The 22,359-nt window shown below is 55.8% G+C and overlaps 1 protein-coding gene across 3 annotated transcripts in view; it reads right to left on the bottom strand.

Annotated features, from left to right (window-relative positions):
• The window catches only part of OLFM2 (olfactomedin 2), a 43,919-nt gene that overhangs the window by 17,698 nt on the left and 3,862 nt on the right, over window positions 1-22,359 (bottom strand). Inside the window, exons 1-2 of one of the 3 annotated variants that reach the window (XM_049787976.1) lie at window positions 16,175-16,227; window positions 15,901-16,028 (exon numbers count right to left, since the gene is read on the bottom strand). The exons of 1 other annotated variant lie outside the window; for it this stretch is intronic. In XM_049787976.1, the coding sequence (XP_049643933.1) occupies window positions 15,901-15,993 (93 nt within the window). In that variant the 5' untranslated portion in view covers window positions 15,994-16,028; window positions 16,175-16,227. Of the gene's footprint in view, window positions 1-15,900; window positions 16,063-16,174; window positions 16,228-22,359 lie in introns of those variants that run through there. One more of the 3 variants, XM_049787977.1, reaches the window with a different exon arrangement.

A 22,359-nucleotide genomic window follows, 5' to 3' on the forward strand; every position in this document is an offset into this window, starting at 1 on the left:
ATCCATCTTTGATCAGGGCCAGAGGCCAGACCTAGAATAGTGCAAAGAAGAATCAAAGCTCTTCCCCCTCACAGAGGCCGACTTCTGATCGCTTCTTTTGTCGACATCAAGGCTTCACTTCTGGACAGTGGAGAGGCCTTTGTACCAAAGAGAAGCAGCCACATTAGCAGCCGGGCTCGTCCCTTTCAAGGCAGGCGGGGAGGAGGGAGATCGCCCAGATGACTATGGCGCTGCTTTGCCCCTGATCCGTCACTTGGATTTTTAGTTGCTCCCTTGGTGGCCTCAAAAGCTTTGGACACTTAAGAGCCCTGGAAGGTGCCAGAGCAATAGGTCAGAGTGGAAATTGTCTGCCTTACACACAGCACCCCCAGGTTAGATCCCCAGTATCCTATATGCTGCCCTTAGCACAAAGCCAGGCCTGAGTCAGCCCTGAACACTGTTGGGTGTGGCCCCCCTAAATCAAAACCAAGCAAAAACAACAACAACAACAACAACAAAGAAATATATCTAAAAGGGTCCGGAGCGATAGCACAGCAGGGAAGGCAGTTGTTTGTCTTGAATGCAGCTGACCCAGGTTCAATCCTCAGCACCCCATAGGGTCCCCTGAAGCTGCCAGGAGTGAATCTGATTGCAGAGCTAGGTGTAATCCATGAGTGCACCAGGTGTAGTCCCCCTCCCCCCCCCCAAAAAAAACCAAAATGAAAGAAACAATATAAAACCAGCAAAGAATTATATCTAAGGGTGCTCGGAGCAATAGCACAGCAGAGAGGGCACTTTTGCTTTGCACAGTATAGATCTGATTTCGATCTTTGGCATCCCTTAGGGTGTCCTGAGCACTGCGAGCACTGTTGGGTTGGTAAAAGAGAGGAAGGAAGGGAGGGAGAGAGGTAGGTAGGAAGAAAGGGAGGAAGGAAGGGAGGGAGGGAGGGAGGGAGGAAGGAAGGAAGGAAGGAAGGAAGGAAGGAAGGAAGGAAGGAAGGAAGGAAGGAAGGAAGGAAGGAAGGAAGGAAGACAGAAAAAGAGCCTGAAGAAGTTTTTCCAGACCTTTCCCTTCACTTCCAGGAATGTAATTTCTGGCCTGGGCATAAATCCTCACGCTGGGCGATCACAGTGGGGGTTGGGGCCGGCTGAGCCAGGAAATCAATCGCTGCTTCCTATGCAGGGCTGAGTAGGGCTGAGTAGTGTCTGGGAGAAGCTTCAGGGAAATTCATCTTCCAGGCTGTAGGAAGCCGAAGGAGGAAGCTTTGGGCCGAGCTGAGCTTGAGCTCAGAGCACCTCCATCTTCCAGCAGGTGGAACCAGGGTGTCTGTGGCAAGGCCACTCCCAGGTAGGGGTGAGGTAGGCAGGCCTAGAAACCCAGGTTCATCTGGGGTCTAACTCCTGAGTCATTCACGGCCCCCCAATAAATAACAAGTCAAGACCAGCTTTGTCATTGTAAATCATGTCTCTGTTTTGCTGTGTAACCTGGGGCTGGTGGCTTAACCTCTCTGGGCATACATTTCCCCCCTCAACTCGTGGGGGGTGCACGGAAATGGAGTGAGGATGCCAAACAGAGAATTTGCCTTGGACACAAGGGATCCGGGTTCGAGTATCAGCATCCCATAGAGTCTCCCAGAGCCTCGCCAGGAGTGTTTCTGGAGCACAGAGCCAGGAGTCAGCCCTGAGCATTGTGCGGTATGGTCCCCCACCAAAATAAATAAATAAATAAATAAATAAATAAATAAATAAATAAATAAATAAATAAATAAAGGAAGACTGAAGCAATAGCACAGAGGGAAGGGTGCTTGTCTTGCTTGGGGGTCTTGGTGCCTGGCTTGATCCTTAGCATCCCAGAGGGTCCCCTGAGCCTGCCAGGAGTCATTCCTGAGCACAGAGCCAGGAGTAACCCCTGAGCACTGTCGGTGCGGCCCAAAATCTCACACACACACACACACACACACACACACACACACACACACACACACACAGTGAAGGAATGAAGGTGTGAAGCTGGGCGGCGCTCCGCTCTTGGGACTCTATGTGGTGCCAGGGATAGAACCCAGCTTGCTCGGTGCCAGGCAGGCTAGGCTCCCTCCCTGCTGTCTTCCAGGCTCCAGCCTCTATTGGTTTGTTTGTTTTTTTTTTCTTTTTTTCAAAACAACAAATTTCAGGCAAAGGAAAAAAAAAAAACAAAAAGCAAAACATCCAGCTCTGGCAGGGCTGCCTGATTGGGGGTGGGGGGGGCGAGGGGGACAGGATGGCCACCTGGGTCCTGGGGGGGCCCTTTGTCATCCAGAATAGGCCACCGGATGGGAAATCGATCCGGGCAGAGGGACAAACAGCTGCTCCAGGCCCGCTTCGGAGCGGCACCCGCTCCTCTCCAGGCTGGGCCTGGGCCTGCCTGCAAGGACTGCGCTTTGTCCTGCACCTGGAGAGTCCCAAAGGCCCTTTTCATCAGCGACTATTGTCCCTGCTTCGGCCCTGGTAGGCCGGGGGGGGGGGGGGGGTGCCCCATGTCGGTCCTGCTCGACATGTGGTCGTGATATGTGGGTGAGGTGTCTTGAGCCTCCCCTAGAGATGAGAAACTGAGCGACCGACTGGAACTGCGCAGTGCCTCTGTTTCCCCATCTGTAAAGCCGAGGTCTCTGCGTGCACAGAGCGTCAGACCATGCATAGGAGGGAAAGGGGGAAAGATGGGTCGGGGTGACAGGGCAGTGGGAAGAGCCTTGCATACGGGGCTGACCCAGGTAGGACCCCCAGCATCCCAGAGTGCCCTGAGGGCAGAATCAGGAGGGAGCCCTGAATAGTGCCAAGTGTGACCCCCCAAAAATGACCCTGTTGGAGAGATGAGTGGTGATGGCATAAGGTTGGAAGTTCCATTCCTGGGGTCACCACATCTGACATGTGTGTATATGTGTGTGTTTGCGTGTTCTGGAATTCAACCATCCAGAATCTAACAAACTCCCCCAAGTCGGAGTAGTAGTACAGCAGGGAGGGCATTTGCCTTACACACAGCCAACCCGGATTCGATCCCCGGTTCCGGAGTCTGTCAGGAGTCATTCCTGAGCACAGAGCCAGGAGTAATCCTTGAGCGCTACCAGGAGTGACCCCAGAACAAAATAAACAAACAAACCAACAAATCAGAATCTGGCCCCTCTTTTTCGGTTTGTTTTTGTTTCAGGGGCCTCATTGGGCACTGCTCAGAATTTGCAACTCTCAGCTCAGTGCTCCAGGATCGCTCCTAGTGGTTCTCAGTGGACTCTGAGGTGCCGGGGGATCAAACTCAGGGACCCCCATAGTCAAAGCATGTGTCCCTCTAGCTGTATCATGCCGAGCAAAAGATTCCATGGGCCCGTGCCTCAGTTTCCCCACCTGCACAGCAGAAGGGGTAGTCTTGAGAGAATTCAGGGATCCTCAGAGATCGGGAGAAGGGGATCAGCCGCCCTCCCTCTTGTTGGCACAGAAGCAGGAACTGGGATGTTCACTGTGTCAGGGCATTCCCCCCCCCACCAAGCCAGCCCCAAACTGAGCCAAGAGCAGCTTGCAGTGTGGGGCCCTGGCACTGCAGTTGGCACAACTCTGCAGCTCCCCTGACTCTTGCTGTGGGGGGAGCAGGGGGCGGAGGAGCAACTCTTGGGGTTCTGCCCAGATCTGCGGTCTGACGGGGCACAGCCAGCCCACAGCTGCTGGGCATGGGGCGCACAGGGAGCACCTGTGACCTTCACCCGCCCCGGCTGCCCTTGGTCCTTGCGAGCCTGTGCCCAGCAGATGCCCATGGTGGGTTCTCTCAGGAGCCCCAAAGTCAGGCCAGCGGGAAAGGCACTTACCTCACAGGCAGCCGACCATGTTCGAACCCCCAGATTGTATGAGCGCAGCTGGGTGTGGCCACAAAGCCAGAAAACGAGAAAAAGCAAAGAAAGGCCTGCAGAATGCACTGGCTTTGAACATGGCTGACCCAAGTTTGATCCCTGGCATCTTTTTTTTTTGTTTCTGTTTTTTTGGGGGCCACACCCGTTTGTCGCTCAGGGGTTACTCCTGGCTATGTGCTCAGAAATCGCCCCTGGCTTGGGGGGACCATATGGGACGCCGGGGGATCGAACCTCGGTCCGTTCCTTGGTAGCGCTTACAAGGCAGACACCTTATCTCCAGCGCCACCTTCCCGGCCCCGATCCCTGGCATCTTATAGGGTCTCCCCAAGCACTGCCAGAGCACAAATCCTTGAGCACAGAGCCAGGAGTAAGTCCTGAGCACCGCCACTGAGTGTGGCCTATAAAACAAACAAAGCAAGCATCCCTGAGCTCAAAGATCATTCCTGGCAGGCTTAAGAGACCCTATGGGGTGTTGGGTCTCTCTCCAGCCCCCATGTGCAGGGCTGACTCCTGGCTCTGTGCTCCAGACTCATTCCTGGAGATGCTCAGGACACCCTATGGGATGCCGGGAATCGAACCCGGGTCATCAGCAAATCGCTTTGGCCCTATTTCTTATTATTTTTTAGATTCTCTGTACCAACCCTATAACAGGGGCCTACTGGGCCCACCCTTCCCAGGAGGAGGAAATTGTGGCCTGAGTGCGAGCCTCTGTGGGGAAGCATGAGAGGCTGTTGAGCATGGAATGAGTATGCTGTTGCTCTGCTGAGCTCACATTGGGCAGACATGGTGGCCTGAGCCAGTTCTGGAGTCTCTGGGGGCAGACCCCGGGTGGCAGACCCCGGGTGGGGCTCATTGTGTGGGTACAGCAGGGCAATATGGGGACTCCTACATCCAGAGAGAGAGCCGTGTGTGTGTGTGAGATAGAGAGAGACACTGAGAGACAGAGATAGAGAAACCCTAGGTGTTTGTGTGTTTGTGTCTGTGTGTGGGAGACACAGAGAGAGAAAAAGAAAGAGAGAGACAGAGAGAAAGAGAGAGAGAACCCAGATGTATGTATGTGTATGAGAGATATATAGAGACCCTGGATATTTGTGTTTTTGTGTCTGTGGGAGAGGGATAGAGAGAGAGCAAGAGAGAAATAGACCCATGTGTATAGGTGAGAGAGACACCAGATGTTCATACGTGTGCGAGATAGAGACCCGTGTGTGTGTGTGTGTGTGTGTGTGTGTGAAAGAGAGAGAGAATGACAAGAGACAGAGAAAGGCCCTGAGTATTTATGTTGGTGTGTGTAGTGGGGGGAAAGATCCCAGATTATGCGTCCATGTGTCCATGTGTGTCCGTGTGTGTCCAATTGCTTATGTGTGCAATCATATGTGCGTGGTGTGTGCGTGTACAGACACATACAAGGCCCGGCTGGGCTGGAGCTGCAGCAGGAATGTGGTGGGTGAAGGAGCCACCAGCCTGTTATTTATAGCCAGTCCAGGTTCATAAATTCCCAGCGTCCGTGTGCGTCTGTGTGTCTGTGTGTGCGCGCGTGTGCGACTGTGTGTGTTTTATCTCCCTCACTGCCAGGTCCCTATAAATATTCATGAATTTCTTGCCTGGGAATATTTAACTAGCTGTCAGGCGAGTGGGCCCGGGGCCTGGAGAGGGACCCCAACAGTCCCAGTCTGGAGGTGCTGGTGGGAGACAGTGTGGGTGAGGAGGGTGGGAGCCTGGGGTGCTCTGGATTTGTCTTTTCTCCAGGGGGGCTCCCCTTCTTCTACCCGACAGCTGGCAAGGTGGAGCAGCTCCGGCCAGTCCTATAGCTTTGGCTCTATTAATATTCTTCCCCAGTGTCTGTGAATCCTCCGCCCATTTAGGGGGGCTATGGGGGGCAGCAGGAGAGACTGTTTTTGCGCAGTTTTCTCTGCTAGGGCTTGAAAAGGAGCTTACTCTGACATCCCCCACCCGGCCTCTGCGGTGGGTGCAGGTGACAATGCAGACATCCCCCCCAACCACCCACCCCACCCCATTTCAGCAGTGAACAAACTTGAAAGGTCCAACTTAGGGGATGCACGGATGTGACCCTGAACCTTATTCCCCCAGGACACAGTCTGGTCTATGAGGTTGGGGGCATGTGTCTAGTTAATGAATTGATGGCACATTTAATACTTCTCTTATTGGGGGGGAGGATGGTTCACATCCAGAGGTGCTGAGGAGCCCAGGGGTGGCACAGCTCAAAGCCAATCTGGGGTATGTACTTCTTTGGGGGGCTTTTGTTGAGGGGGGAATGGATCTGATGAATCCAGGAGTCACTTCTTTTTTTTTTGTTTTTGGGCCACACCCGTTTGACACTCAGGGGTTACTCCTGGCTATGCGCTCAGAAGTCGCTCCTGGCTTGGGTGACCATATGGGACACCGGGGGATCGAACCGCAGTCCGTCCTAGGCTAGTGTTGGCAAGGCAGACACCTTACCTTGAGCGCCACCGCCCGGCCCCAGGAGTCACTTCTAAGGCTGATCTTAGAACATGTTCTGGGCATGTTCTTGGCATGGGGGTCCCTGAGGATCAGACCCCCAAATAACACCTAGTTCACCCCCAAGAGAACTCCAGGGGTAGGAAAAAAGAAGACCCAAACCAGACCACTCCAAAAAATGAAAATAAAAAAACAAACACAAAAAACTTGGAGCCGGAGAGAAATAGCTCAGTAGCTTGGTTGAGTTTATGGATCTGCAAGCCAGAAGCCCTGGGTTAGATCCCTGAGCACTGTGGGGAGACCACCATATAGGGTTTCCTGAGCACCATCAAGAGTGATCGCCGAGCACAGAACAAGGAGGAGTGACCCAGAAACCAAAAAGCAAAAACAACAACCAAAAAACCTCCCACCTTCCCTTCCTATCTCCTTCCTTCCCTTCCTTTGTTCATTTCTTTTCTTCCCTCCCTTCCTTTTCCCTTCTTCCTTCTTTCCCTTCCTTCCCTTCCTTCCTTCCTTCCTTCCTCCTTCCTTCCTTCCTCCTTCCTTCCTCCTTCCTTCCTTCCTCCTTCCTTCCTTCCTTCCTTCCTTCCTTCCTTCCTTCCTTCCTTCCTTCCTTCCTTCCTTCCTTCCTTCCTTTTCCTCTCCCTCTCTCTCACTATACCTGGCTGTGCTCAGGAGTGACTCCGATTTGAATGCTCTGGAGTTACTCTCAGCCCAGTGCTCAGAGGGACCTCTCAGTAACAGGGCTGAAACTCAGATCTCCTGATGCACAGCCTGAGCACTAGCTCTCTCTCTCTCTCCTTTCTCTCTCTCTCCTCTCTCTCTCTCCTCTCTCTATCTCTCTCTCTCCTCTCTCTCTCTCTCTCTCTCTCTCACACACACACACACTCCTGCTCGCCTCTCTTGCTCTCTCTCTCTCTCTCTCTCTCTCTCTCTCTCTCTCTCTCTCTCTCTCTCTCTCTCTCTCTCTCTCTCTCCCTCTCCTCTCTCTCTCTCTCTCTCCTCTCTCCCTCCCCAGGGCCGCCTGGCAGATGCGGGTAGCAGAGTGAAGAAACAGCCCCAGGCCTGCAGCGCTGGCTCTCAAGCTCTCTGAGAAAGCCGGGCCTGTGCATGCAGCCCACCTGCCTCCTCCAGGCTTCCAGAGGAGCCTCCAACTCCCAAACCCCTCACCCCAGGCAGAGGGACCAGAAGCGGGGAGCAGCCAGAGGGCCAGAACAGGTGCAAGAGGTTGGCTTGCAGGAAGAGAGCAGCGCCTGTTTGCAGGAGGCAGATGAACCGCTTGGGCTGGAGGGAGCCCCGGGGAGGACGGAGGACGGGGGTGTGTGTGGAAATGTCTGGAAACCCAGACACAATGGCGGGGCGCTCTCCTCTTTCCTGTGCTGGCGGGCACCCCATCAGGGCGAGCGCGGGGACCCTCTTGGGCTGCTGTGAGACACGGTGTCCAGTGGGAGGGAGAATGGAAGGGAGGGAGGGAAGTCTGTTTTGTTTTGGGGCCAGTGCTCAGGGCTGACTCCTGGCTCTGCTCTCGGGAACACTCCTGGTGGTGCTCCGGGTACCCCATGGGATGCCAGGGATTGAACCCAGGTGGGCCACCGGCAGGGGAAACGCCGTCCCCGCTGTGCTATCCTCTGACTCTGCCCTTACGTTGAAAATGGCTCAGCCTGTGTTCAAGTCCCAGTCCCACTGTTGGTCCCCAAGCATGGATCGGGGCCACCATGAAGAAGAAAGTCAGACATGGCATCCCTCTGAGGACTGTCGTGAGCACTGCCATGAGTACCCCAGCACTGCCCCCGCTGTGACTTAATAAATAAGACTTGAGCCTCCAGTTGATCTCTTCCACCAGCTCCTGCAGGGATGTGGGAGAGATACCAGCGACCCTCCCCCCCCAAATCTACACCTCCAGCCCCATTTCTGTCTCTCTGCAGACTGGGGTAACCTTGCTTGCCCTTGTCGAGGATCCCCCACAGGGAGTATCTGCTGCTCTTCAAATGCCCCCTTTTACCCAGCACCCTGGGGCAGACACCCCTACTTGGGAACCCTCCCTAGAACCCCCAGATGGCCCCTACGCTCAGTCCCAGCCCATCAACTTCTTCTGTCAGGGCACCCTGTTCTGCTGGACTCAAACACTCAGGGGCCAGGATCCCCCCACGGCACATGATCCAGGGTTCCAGCTAATGTCCATACCATGTCCAGCCTGCCCATCTGGGGTCCAAGAGAACTGCGGGGGAGAAAGTTCTTCCCAAGGTAACCAGTGCAGGCCTGGGGTGATAGCACAGCAGGGAGGGTGCTGGCCTTGTATGGGGCCAACTTGGATTTGATCCCCAACACCCCATAGGGTCCCCTGAGAACCAGGAATGATTCCTGAGCACAGAGCCAGGAGTCAGCCCTGACACTGCCAGGTGAGGCCCAAAACCCAAATAAACAGGTCAGAACAACAGCACAGTGATGAGGGCAGTTGCCTTGCAGAGGGCTGACCCGGGTTCAATCCCCAGCACCCCATAGGGTCCCCCCACCACCACCACCAGCACTGCCAGAAGCGGTTCCTGAACGCCAGGAGCCAGGAGTCAGCCCTGAGCATTGCCCTGTGTGGTCCCCACCCCCCAAATCCAAATATAAACTGAAAGGGAAGGAAGAGGCCCCCACTGAAGAACTCCCCTCCTTGTCTGCTTCTTTCCCAGAAGCTTGGAGACCCAGCAGGGAGGGGAGAGGCAGAGAGGGGTTCTCCTTATTAATCACCCCTCATTGCTACAGCTTAGTGACTCTCCTCCTGTGAAAGGATCCCGCTGTGCCCTGGAGTAGATGACCTTGTCTCTCTCTTGTCGGGTTGGCCTCAGGCAGAAAGACAAGGAGAGAAGAAAATTTGAAAACTTGGGGTGTTTCAAGTGAGTGCTGTGGGATTAAAATTGTGGGGGACACTGAGGAAGCTGGCTTGGATGAAGGGAGAGTGGGGAGGGGTTGTTTTCCCAGCCCTGGGAAGGAGAGAGAGGAGAGAGAGAAAGAGAGAGAGAGAGAGAGAGAGAGAGACAGAGAGAGAGAGAGAGAGAGAGAGAGAGAGAGAGAGAGAGAGAGAGAGAGAGAGAGAGAAGGCTGAATGGAGAAACTTCACCACCACAGGAAAGACCAGACCAGAAGGGGGACAGATGGACCCACGCCTAAGCAGACAGACCTCCCTCCGCTGCCTTTTTCCAGCCTGGCAGGTGGCCCCCTGCCCCCCCACTGCGGCAGCCCCCACAATCAAGCCTGATTCCTCTTTAGCCCTGGCTCCCAGCACTTTCTGGCTCCCGTTCCCCCCATCTCTCCTGCAATCATCTCCCTTGTTCGAAATGAGCCTGCAGCTGTTCTCCAAGGCAGCTGCTCCGCTCAGAGCCCTGGGGGCTGGGGGACCCCACTTCAGTGCACAAGCGGACATGGGACAGACGGTGAAGGGCAAAAAGGTGTCGGGGGGGGGGGCCGGTCCTAGCTCCCATCAGCCTCTTTTCTCATCATCCTCAGAGGTTGAGAGAAGCAGTGCTCCCCCCACTCTGGGAGGTTCAAAGGGTCCGGTTATTCTTCCTGTCCTTGTCCTGTGGAAGAATGCAGGAATGATGTTGGCAAAACAGCAGACAGACAGAAGCACACTGAGGCTAGAGATGCAAGACAGAGGAAGAGGCTCAGAAGCAGGGAGAGGTGGAGTCAGGGGGCTCTAAGAACTGGCTCTAAGGAGCAAGCAGAAGCCAGAGGCCCCGGGTTCGATCCCCAACACTGCAGGGATGCGACCATCCAGCACCAACAGGAATGGGCAGACAGAGATAAAGTTAGGAACACAGAGATAGAAGGGAAGAGACACAGACGAGCCATGATTGTTCAGCAGGAAGGGCATTTGCCTTGCACGCGGCCAACCCAGGTTCGATCTCTGGCATCCCATAAGGACCCTGGAGCCTGCCAGGAGTGATTCCTGAGCATAGAGCCAGGAGTAACCCCTGAGCACTGCCAGATAGGATCCAAAAACAAAAAGAAAACAAAAAATACTTAGAGACAGACACAGGTGTAGCGGAAGCCTCAGGCCTCAATCCGAGGGAATTGGAGGGACGCAGGTCTGGAAGCAAACGCTTCCAGAAATAATCCACACACGGTGAAGAGGATAAAACAGGTTCAGGAACTTCCAAAGCAAAGCTTCAGATAGCTCAGCAGTGGAAAAACCGAAAATGCCCATAGTTTTTCCCTGAGACCCGGCATCTTTATTGGGAATCCGAAGACCTCACTCTGGAGTGATGGACAGGTAGGGTGACAAACCCATCCAAAGGTGCTTCCTTCCAATGAGTAACAAGCATATCCCGAAAAGGATGGAACCCAATTAAGCCAACAGCGGAATGTTTAAAAGAGACACAGGCCGCCCACCCACCAGGAGACGGGTCTGAGACAGGCCGAAGCCTTGCTGTGTAGTCAAGCTTGGATTTAATTCAATTCGATTTTTTTTCTTTTTGAGACTCAGTGAAGACAGACACAGAAGAGCAAAGACAAAAATATGAGAGAGAGAAGATCAGAGAAACCCAGGGAGATACTCATAAGGTAGAGTTTCAAAGAAGAAGCTGTGGATGGAGCAATAGCACAGCGGGGAGGGTACCTGGGACAGACCAAGGTTCCATCCCTGGCATCCCATGTGGACCCCGATCCCCTCCAGGAATGATCCCTGAGCACAGAGCCAGGAGTAATCCTTGAGCATCACCAGGTGTGGCCCCAAAGCCAAAGGGGGAAGCTTTCCATAGAGAGAGAGTCTGGGCCCCAGGTTGTACACCCCCCACCACCCCCTAGGCTGCCTCCCCTCTCCCACACCAGCACCCCATCTCATCAAGCTCCTTCAATGTGCACCCACCTCTCTTTCTTCCTGGCCAACTGCTCCCCCCACCAGAGCCCACCTGGAGGGGCCAGGGGGGTTGTTTGGAGCTCTCAGAGCCAGAACCCCCTTCTGACCAAGGCGGAAACTGCAGCCAGGAGACCCCAGAACCCAGCGCCCCCCCCCCCACTTACCACTGTCCGCGGTGCTGAACAGAGCATCAGTGCCTGGTCTTTTTTTGTTTTTGTTTTTTGTTTTGTTTTGTTTTGTTTTTGGGCCACACCCGGCAGTGCTCAGGGGTTACTCCTGGCTGTCTGCTCAGAAATAGCTCCTGGCAGGCACGGGGGACCATATGGGACACCGGGATTCGAACCAACCACCTTAGGTCCTGGATGTGCTATCTCTCCGGGCCCTGTGACTGGTCTTAACCACATGATATCAAGCAAAAAGTTCACGGTTTCTGGGTCCTAATTAGTCAAACCTGATGCGTTGGGCTCCCCCAAACCCTCAAATCCCCCTGTCCACAAGAAGGCACAATGCCTTCCTGTACCCTCTGTTCTGGCCTATGGCCCCTCCGACACACCATCTCTCTTTGCCTTTCTTTTCCTCACCCTTTGCAACCACTTCGTCCAGAAAGGCTACCCTGACCACCAGCTTGCCCCCGCACATAACATTGCAAGTCCAATTACAGAGCCTCAAAGCTCCACGTCTTTTTCCAAAATTCACACTATCCTTGGGAGTTCTGGCGAGGTAGGGGCCTTATTCTCTGTTCTTCTGTCCAGTTCCCCACACAGGAGGGTTCCAGGGTTGTTTCCCAGGAGCGACTATTCTGGGTGGGAAAACCACCCCCTGCTTTTCGGGGGGATGCTGGCCAAGTGCATGTTGGTTGGACCTCATTCCATGGGGAAACAGAAAAAGAAGAATCCAAGAGAAAAATCTCACAGGCTGGAGAGATAAAGATGTCTGGTGTGCATGTGGCTGACTTGGGTTCTATGCCTGGCACCATATATGATTTCCTGAGTCCTGTTAGAAGTGGGCCCTGAGCACAAAGCCAGGAGTCATCCCTGCGCACCATTGAGTGTAACCCTCCAAAAAAAAAAAATCCAAAAAATTTGTGTCCGAAGGGAACTGACATGGGTGCAGAACCACACTCACGACACAGCCTCCCCTCTACACCTCCTGGGCTCTGCTCCTGGACCCCTTACGCTGATCCACCTGAACCACCCAGTTACCAAGATAACCTCCCTGGTTTGGGTTGGGCTTTTAGATGCTGCTCAGGGCTCACTCCTGGTTCTGCACTCAGGGACCAATTCCTGGAGGTGTCCAGGAAACCTTCTGGGGTGTCGAGGATCGAACCCCAGGTCAGCCTGGGGGAAGTCAAGCACCCTCCCCACTGTCCAACTTCCGCACAAAAATCATCTTGGATCAGATGAAAAGGGAGGCCTACCCACAATGCACAGCACCATGGCCCTGGCCCCACCCCTGAAGACCATGCCCACATAACCACGCCCCTTCACCGTGTGTACACTTGAGGCCATGCCCCTTTCCCCTGTGACCCCTTGCATGGGGTCAGCTGTGGGCGGAGCCTGCGTCTGATGGACGGGGCAGCCCCAGGGAGCCCATGTGAGGTCCCTGTTGTACCTGCGGGGCTACTTGGCTCTGCATCTGGGGCCCAGATCCAGGCCCACGATCATGACAGCGCCCACCCAAGCTCAGGGCTTGCTGCAGAGAATCCTGCGCGCCCCACACAGCCCGGTGAGCCCAGTGCTGGGTTTTCTCCCACACTTCAGATTCCAGGCTCTAAAGGCCTCCCAGGTTCCCAAACAGTGCTCAGGGAACACGCGTTGCACCACTGCACAACCCACCATGCGCTGGCTCTCCCTTGTGCATGGACTCCCATGTCTGGGGCAGTTGGGTCAAAGACCTGAACCTCTTCTCTCGCCTTTTTTTTCCTGCTGGGGGACCCATACCCAGCAATGCTTAGGGGTTACTCCTGGCTCTGCACTCAGAGATCTCTCCTGGTGAGGACCTGGAGCCATAGGACAGTGGGGAGGACGCTGCCCTTGCATATTGCCAACCTGGGTTCTATGGCAGTGTCCCAGAAGGTCCCCTGAGTCCACCAGCGGTGATCCCTGAGCACAGAGCGAGGAGTCAGCCCTGAGCACCGCCGATGTGGTCCAAAAACAACAAAAGAGGCTCCTGGTGGGGCTTGGGGAACCCTATGAGATATGCTGGGGATCCAATCTGGGTTGGCTGCATGCAAGGTAAGCACCCTTCCCGCTGGACTATGTCTCCAACCATACTACAGCAGGTCCCGGGACACAGTGCAAAGCAGAGCAGACATTCTTGGGGGAGTGGGGAGCTGTGATTGAGTGGGGACTCAAGTCTCCCTTCACTTAACCAAGACTTGGATAAAGTGTGTCCCTGTTCCCCTGAGAGGAAACTGCAGAGTGAGAACTCAGCCCCAAGGATGGCTCCGAGGCCTCTCTCGAACACGAGCTCTGTCAGCCAGAGACAAGCAAGAAAGAATCGGCCTTCGGAACCCAGTCAAAGATATTCCACAGTTGTGCTGCGTTGAACAAAGGGACGGGAGGCGGAGTGAAGGATGGGACAGACAGCGGCAGTGCTGGAGAGCCTTGCATGTGCATGATGGATGCTGGAATGTGGAAAGAGGAAGGGAGAAAAGCCAGGATGGATGTTCAGAAGGAGAGCAATGAAGACTGGGGTGGAGAATGGGCAGATGGAGAAAACGAATGGAAAGAAATGGGTGGGTAGGGCTGGAATGGGCAGCACAGTGGGGAAGGTGCTGGCCTTGCGTGAGGCTAACCCGGGTTTGATCCCCCAGTATCTCCCCCCTGGAAGGTCCTCCCCGAGCACAGAGCCAGGAGGAAGCTTTCAGCATTGCTGGATATGATCAAAGAAAAAGCAAGCAAAAGAAATAGATGGTTTTGGAGGTGGAGAGACGGAGATGGAAAAATGGGAAGACATGGATGGGTGTGTGAGTGGGTGGATGGATGGAAAGATAGATGGAAAGACAGGATGAGCGGACAGACGACAGGATGGGTGAGAGGGTGAATGGAGAGATGAAAGGAAGGAGGATGGATGGACGGGGCCCTGGGTCAGTTTACCTCCTTGTGTCATCCTTCCACTGCCACAAGGAAACCGGCACAGCCATGCCTTCAGGGCCCAGTGCCAGGAGTCACCATGGAAAGGCGAGATTCTAGATTCTCATCTAGATTTTCACCTCAGTCCCTCAGACACCCCAAGCCTTCCTAGAACACCCTCATGCCACCGCATCCCCCAGATCCTGTTCCCCGAGCCTCCTGGCCCCTCACTCATTCCACAATGCTTTTTGGCTAGGCAGAGTGAGGGGGCAGTGAGAAGCTTTCAGCAGAGATGGAGCTGGAGGCAGATGTTAGGCACAGCTGGACAGAGTGGGGACCAAGGGCTGTGGGCGCCCAGACATCTAGACACACTCACACACACACACACACACACACACACACACACACACGCACGCACATACCAGACAAGACACACTCACCTTCCATCCATCCCATCCGCAGTTACACCCACAGAACTGCACACAGTGTGGGCACGCGGATACTTCGGGGGTCCATACGGACAGGCACCAAATCACCAGTCGCGTCATTCTCGCGATTTTACACCATCTGCTGCGTGAAGCTCTGGCACCCATCCACAGCCTGGAGGAGGCTGGGAGCGGGTTCAGGGGGTTACACCCCCCAGATAAAAAGGTGACGCAAGAACTTGGGTCTGCAAATACATGCTGACGTAGAGACACAAGCCTGCCACACACACACACACACACACACATATATGTACATACGCCCACTCACAGGGTTCCCAGCAGACTGGACGGGCTCCCCATCTCCAATAACCCTGGAGGCAATGGGGGGGACACCTCCCAATACCGGGGTCACATCTGAAAGGGGTTTTCTGAACCCAGGACCCCTCCCATACACACACATGCACCACTTGGAAGCTCTGAGAGCAAAGATCTCCCCTATGGGTGATCCTAGGAAGTTGGGGGCACAAGATGCAGGTGGAAGGGGGGGGTCCTGGAAATGACTCTTAAGAGACCACTAGTGTGTAGGGGAGAGTTGCAGGAAGGAGGGGACCCTGGACTGGAAGCCTTAACTCGCCTGGGGGTGGGGGGACGACTCTGACTTGGAAGCTAGGAGAGGTGGCCAGGATGTGGGGGGCCTGGAGAGGGGAAACATCTGGATCCCTGCCCTAAGCCTCCACCTCTCTTTGCCGCCAACCGAGAATGGGGGGAGTGTTTGGGGAGAACCAAACACTTGGTGAGGGGGGCAGGTCGTGCCTGGGGGAGCTGCAGTGGCAGTGGAGAGAGAGGGATGCTGCGAAGCTAAGCTCAAAGAGAGAGACGCAGACAAGGGAGAGCCCCAGCTAGGAGCCAGCCAGTGCGGGGAAGACAAGACGAGGTGCGCTTGGGCGCGCGCAAGCCAAGCCGGCGATCCAAACCCGGCGCCTGAAAGTGGGGACCCCGGAGGCGCGCCGTGGGGTCCCCTCCCCTTGGTAGCCCCAGTCCAGCCTTGCCGGCCCGGCTCGGCTGGGCTCGGTTCCGCATCCCGGGGTTCCCCATGCACCCTGCGCGCTCCCCTCGTCCAGCCCAGCCCAGCCCCGCGCGCCAGTCCCCGCAGCAGGGTGGGAAGCCGGGGTCGGGTCCGGCGGGGCTCGGGGTCCCCCGGGTTCGCTTCGAGGCCCACCACGCCCCCCGGCCGGGCCCCCGCGGCCACTCACGATCTTGTCGGAGGCTCCGGGGCGCGCGGCGGTGCCGTTGAGCCCCACGAGCGAGGGCAGCGTCTGCGACATCCAGTTGGTGACCATGGCCATGGTGCTCAGCACCGCGCCGATCTTGAGCAGCGGCACCGACATCGCGGCGCCCCGCCGCCTCGCCTCGCCTCGCCTCCCCTCCCGCCGACCCCGACCCCGACCCCCCGGGGCTGGGGGGCTCGGCTGGCTCCGGCTGCGGCGCGCCTGGCGCGGCTCCGATCGCCTCGGCCTCGGCTCGGCTCCGATCGGCCCGGCGGGGCTCCGCTTGGAAAGCGCCGCGCGCGCCCCGCGCCGCCCCCCTCCCGCGCGGCGGCACTTCCAGCCGTGACGTCACGCCCGGCCCCCCACGGGAGCCGGCCTCCCTCCCCCTCCCCGCGGGAGGCCCCCCCAAAGCTTCCCCGCCCCCCAGCGGCATCCCCCGAAGGGGTTCCCGGGTGCCAGTGCCACCGACTGGACCCTTCCCCCTGCGCCCCAGACATCCCCTAGGAATCTTAGGGCCCCCCCTGCATTGCCAGGGTGTTCCTGCCTCTGCTACACAGCCTGCACCCCAAAAGGTGCTTCCAGAACCCCCCTATACCGTCCATGAGCTGTACCCCTATTCCCTCCGTTGCACTCCTAAATGTCCCCAGCACCCCAATTGTGCTTCCAGGCCCCCCTGCACTGCCAAAGATGTTCTCGCCTCTGCTACAGCCTGCACCCCAAAAGATGCTTCCACAACCCCCCCATACCGTCCATGAGCTGTACCCCCACTCCCTCCGTTGCACCCCAAAATGTCCCCAGGAATCCTACTGCACCCCAATTGTGCTTCCAGGCCCCCCTGCACTGCCAAAGGTGTTCTCTCCTCTGCTACACAGCCTGCACCCCAAAAGATGCTTCCAGAACCCCGCTATACCGTCCATGAGCTGTACCCCCACTCCCTCCGTCGCACCCCTAAATGTCCCCAGCACCCCAATTGTGCTTCCAGGCCCCCCTGCACTGCCAAAGATGTTCTCGCCTCTGCTACAGCCTGCACCCCAAAAGATGCTTCCACAACCCCCCATACCGTCCATGAGCTGTACCCCCACTCCCTCCGTCGCACCCCAAAATGTCCCCAGGAATCCTACTGCACCCCAATTGTGCTTCCAGGCCCCCCTGCACTGCCAAAGGTGTTCTTGCCTCTGCTACAGCCTGCACCCCAAAAGGTGCTTCCAGAATCCCCCTGATATTCCATCCATGAGCTGTACCCCTACTCCCTCTGTTGCACCCCAAAATGTCCCCAGGAACCCTACTGCACCCGCAAATGTGCTTCTAGGCTGCACCCCAAAAGATGCTTCCAGAACTCTCATTGTACCATCATCTCTGAGCTGTACCCGCACTCCCTCCACTGCACCCAAAAATATCCCCCAGGACCCCAAGCGCACCCCTAAATGTGCTCCCTCTGCGCTGTCAATATTGTTCCCGCCCCTACTACACCCCAAAGTTGTTCCCGGGGGGGGCCCATTATTACACACCAAAAGATGCTCCCAGAAACTCCGCTGTACCAGAGTTGGACCCCTATTCTCTCTGCTGCACCCCCAAAATGTCTCCAGGGCCCCTACTGAACCCCTAAATGTGCTCCTCCTGCGTTGCCAATGTGTTCCCACCCCTGCTACACCTTGTACCCCAAAAGATGTTCCCTGAACCCCACTGTACCAGCCATGAGCTGTACCCTACTCCCTGTATTGCACCCCCAAAATGTTCCCAGGGCCCCTACTGAACCCCTAAATGTGCTCCCCAGTCCTCCTGCATTGCCAACACTGTTCTTCCTACACCCCAAAGGTGTTTCGGGACCCCCATTAGTGCACCCCAAATGTGTTCCCAGGGTCCCCCACTGCACCCCCATAGTGTTCTGGGTCCTTTTTCTGCACCCCAAATGGGAAGGGAGAGCCAGCCAGCCTGATTCCCCAAAGTTCCCAGGAGTCACCCAACATCTGCTCCTGGGTGGGAGGCCCCGACTCTGGAAAGCCCAGAGCAGCCCCAAGACTCCAGCGGGCCCGGGTCTCCTCTGGTTTTGGGGTGGGGGGCTCCCCGCCAACAGGACGACTCCAGGGGCCGCCCCTCTCCCCAGCTCAGAGTATGGGTCAAGGCAGGGGGGGTCCCCCCACCCCGGGAGGGGGCCTTTGCAGACAAATCCCAGCCAGGTCTGCCCTGAACTTGAGGCCGGGGCTGCAGGGGGCCGGGCTGGGGGCCCTCCGGCGCCCCCTCCTCCGCGCCGCACGCTCCAGCCCAGCCTGCAGCCAGCCGAGGCCACCCAGCGGCGGGTTTGGGTTTTCAGGGTTTTCCTGCTCGCCCCCTCCCGCGTCCCCGCTTCACCTCGGCCGCCGCCGTCTGGAGCAGCCCATGCATGACTCAGGCCTTTCGGGGCCTCCGTCCTGGGCGCCGCAACCGTGGGGCTGGGGGGTCCCCGACTGCGCCCCTCCTCTGAAGAGCAACCCCAGGGCCTGAGCCCAGCGCCAGGACCGTTGACTGCGAAGTGGGTGGTTGTCGGGGGGGACCAAGTGATGATTTGCTGGAGAGCCACCAAAGATGGGGTGTCTGAGCAGTAGTGGGGTGACAGACAGGGGTGCGGGGAGAGGTGCTGACAACGGTTCAATGCCTGACACTATGGGGCCCCCCGGTTGTATTACGGGGAGTGACCCGCTCCCAAATCAAACCAACCAACCAAGAAACCAGGAACAGGGCGGGCTGCAGGAAAGGCAACAGGCAGTGGCCAGTACAAAGATTGGGGCGACAGAGCGGAAGCTGGGTTAGTGCAGGTTGATGCAGAGGGGGTTCAGGGGAGCAGAAGTCAGGAGTAAAGCTTGAGCACAGAGCCAGGAGTCAGCCTTGAGCATCACCAGATGTGGCCCAAAAGAAAAAAAGGGGGGGGGGAATAAAAGACCTTGTCATTTTCTAGTCCTTCCTACCTGCCTCCCCCAGCCTGGCCATACAGTAGTAACTCTGGCCTCCTGCCTTCTCTGAGGGTCCCGGGCCCCCTTCTTTCTGCACATGGCACCTGGTCTGTCGTCCCAGGACCTTTGCACCAGCTGTTCCCTGTCTAGCACAAATCTGACTGTGGGAAGGGTCTGCTCTCTGTCTCTCTCTGTCTTGGTCTCTCTCTCTGTCTCTCTCTGTCTTTCTGTCTCTGTCTCTCTGTCTCTCTGTCTCTCCCCCCTCCCCTCTCTGTCTCTCTCTCGGAGAAGAAAGCTCTGGGCCATTTCCCTTTTCTCTGTCTTGGGCTGGGAGTTTCCATCTTGGGCTGGGAGCTTCCCGGGTTCTCCCCCCTAAGCCCCTGCCAGGGTTCCAAATCCAGGACCCACACAAGAGCCCCTTCCTCCTCCTCCTCCTCCTCCTCAGAACACCCAGCACCTTTGTGCTATTTTGGGGGTGAGGTTGGTTTGGGGGACACACCCAGAGATGCTCAGGGATGACTGCCAACTTTGCACTCAGGGATCACTCCTAGTGCTGCTCCGGAGACTCCGTGGAATGCTGGGGATCGAACTCAGGTCAGCTGTGTGCAAGGCAAGAGACCTGACAGCTGTGCTATGTCTCCAACCCTTTGCTGTTATTTTACTTTTCTTTCTTTGGTTTGGGGAGGCCACACTTGGCAGTGCTCAAAGCTTACTCCTGGCAGGGCTCAGGAGACCCTATGGGATGCCAAGGATTGAACCTGGGTTGGCCCCGTGCAAGGCCAGTGCCCTCCCTGCTGTCTCCAACCCTCTGATGTTATTCATCTCAGTGAGCCCCACTGTTTATCTGTCTCTCTTCTTGCTGGAATCGGGTCCATGCAGACACCCCTGAGGCCAGTATCTTGGTCTCCTTGGAGATATTTCCTCCTGTAGTTTGATTTTCACATCCAGGATTTTCAGCCACTCCCAGTTAGCCTTGGTGCGTCGCTGGCCAAGTGCCCTGGTCTGGTGTGGTTTTTTTTGGCATGCTCCACCAGCACAGTAAGATGCTGAAGAGACTTTGCTTTCCTGCCCTTGATTGCGAAAGGACCGAGGGTTCTCTTTGGAGTGTCAATGCCGATCTCTGTCACTGTGTTGTGGCCCCTTGCAGCTCAGTGCCACACCATTCTGATTTCTGTTGTTTTGTGGTATAGTTTGAGATCTCAGACCATGAGGACGCCTTTGTTCTTTGGGATTTTCCCCCCCTCAAGATGGATTTACTGGTTTGCATTCTTTTGTCAGTTCGTACACATTTTAGTGGTGGTTGCTTTGTCTCCCCAGGAAGAATCCTATTAGTTTTGGGGAGATACTTTGCAGAGGGTTTTGGATCACAACTGCTAGTGCTCAGGGCTGACTCCTAGCTCTGCACACAGTGATCACTCCGGGCAGGGATCGGGGGACCCTATGGGATGCCGAAGACTGAAGTTGAGTTTCCTGTCCATATGTACTATTGCTCCAGCCCCTAATTTTAAAAAAAAGTTTTAAATTGCTGTGGTGGGTCTTCCTAGTGGTGCTCAGGAGGAACCTCTGTGAGTCTCAGCCCACTAAACTGTGGATTGAAAGTGAGGCTGAGAATGTAAAGCTTCCAGGGCTGCCTCCTGTACTGGGGGGCCGTGTGACACGAGGGATCAAACCAGCATTGGCCACATGCAAGGCCCAAGCTTTCCCCTGCCCCCCGAACTGTCTTTCAGACCTATCACTCTTGTTTTCTTTTAGGAGGTGTGTTTTGGGCCACACCAGCAACACTCAGGGGTTACTCCTGGCTCTGCATTCACAAATCACTCCTGGCATACTCAAGAGACCATATGGATGCTGGGGAATCAAACCTGGGTTAGCTGCATGCAAGGCAAACGCCCTCTCCACTGTGCTATTGCTCTAGACCAGGGGGTCTCAAACTCAATTTACCTGGGGGCCGCAGGAGGCAAAGTTGGGGTGATCCTTGAGTGCAAAGTCAGTAGTAGTAAGCCTTGAACATTGGGGGGTGTGACCCAAACAACTAAAACAAAACAAAACAAAAAATGATTCCTCTAGGGCAGGGCCACAAAATGTTGTACGGAGGGCCACAAACGGCCCGCGGGCAGCGAGTTTGAGACCCCTGCTCTAGACCTTTCTTGTTTTCTTGGGGGCCACACCTGGTAGTGCTTGGAGTGCCAGGCCATGCCAAGCTAGTGCAAGCTGAGGCCCACTGGTACAATTTCGGGGATCAAACTGAGAGCCTCATACACGCTAAACCATCTCCCTGGCACCATCCCTCACTCTGTGCTGTGTTTTAAAATACATTTGTTTTCTTCATGGCTTTCTCTTCCTGCTGTTTGGCATATGGAAATGCAACCCATTTTATTTATTTATTTTTCTGTTTTGAGCGGTACTCAGGGCTCCGTGCTCACAGATGGCTCCTGGTAGGGCTCAAGAGACCCTGTGTGGTGCTCGAGATTGGCCATGTGCAAGGCCAGCGCCTCAACCACCCCCCATCTCCTCAGCCCCACCACGACAGGGTTTTATAAATTGATTCTGCAACCTGACTCCTTGTTGATGGATTAGTTCCACTGATTTTTCAGTGGGGTCTTGGGAATCTTAACGACGTGTATTATCAAGTGGGAAGGGAAATTGGCCTAGTCCCGAGGGAAAGCAGCATTAAGCAGCCTCCAAAAATCAAAAATAGAACGACCGTATGATCTTGCCAACTCTGCTCCTTGGTTCGCGTCTGAAGAACGCAAAACCTCATCTGAAAGGACAGGTGCGTGCCCGGCCGCGCTGTTCACAGCAGCCAAGATTTGGAAAACAACCCGGGCCAGGGCGAGAGCACAGTGGGGAGGAAGGATGCTGGCCTTGCAGGCTGCCAACCGGGTTCGATCCCCGGCATCCCATGGGGTTCCACTGAGCCCCTCCAGGAGGGGGATCCCTGAGCTAAGAGCCAAGAGTTAACACAGGGTGTTGCCCAAAAATGAGAGACAGAGAGAGACAGAGAGACAGAGACAGAGAGAGACAGAGAGAGCAGAGAGAATAATATGCGTTCAGACTCTGCACTAACCAGACATTACCACTAGGTGTCGCCCAGCTCCTTTAACGGCCTCAGCCCCCACTGGGCTCTTAAAAAAATACCCAATTCATCTGTATTTGAGAATCCTTAAGACTCTCTTTTACTTCCCTCCACTTGGGACACTTACATTTTTCTAAAAGAGCCTGGGAAGACAGTGTTTGAACCCAAGCAGCAGGACCTCCCAGAAAGGCAGAATCTTAGGCCAAAGCGATAGCTCAGCAGGGAGGGTATTTACCTTGCAGGCCACAGACCGGGGTTCGATCCCTGGCCTCCCATATGGTCCCCCCGAGCCTGCCAGGAGTGATTTCTAAGCGTAGGGCCAGGTGTAACCTTTGAGTGCTGACGGGTGTGGCCCAAAAACAAAACAAGAAGGAAAAGGGGAAATGTTTTTCAGGTATGGGGAACGGTGTTACTTATGATTTCTCTCTGGGAGCAATAGTT

Source organism: Suncus etruscus, chromosome 15, assembly GCF_024139225.1.
Source record: "Suncus etruscus isolate mSunEtr1 chromosome 15, mSunEtr1.pri.cur, whole genome shotgun sequence".
In the NCBI taxonomy this organism is placed as follows: domain Eukaryota; kingdom Metazoa; phylum Chordata; class Mammalia; order Eulipotyphla; family Soricidae; genus Suncus; species Suncus etruscus.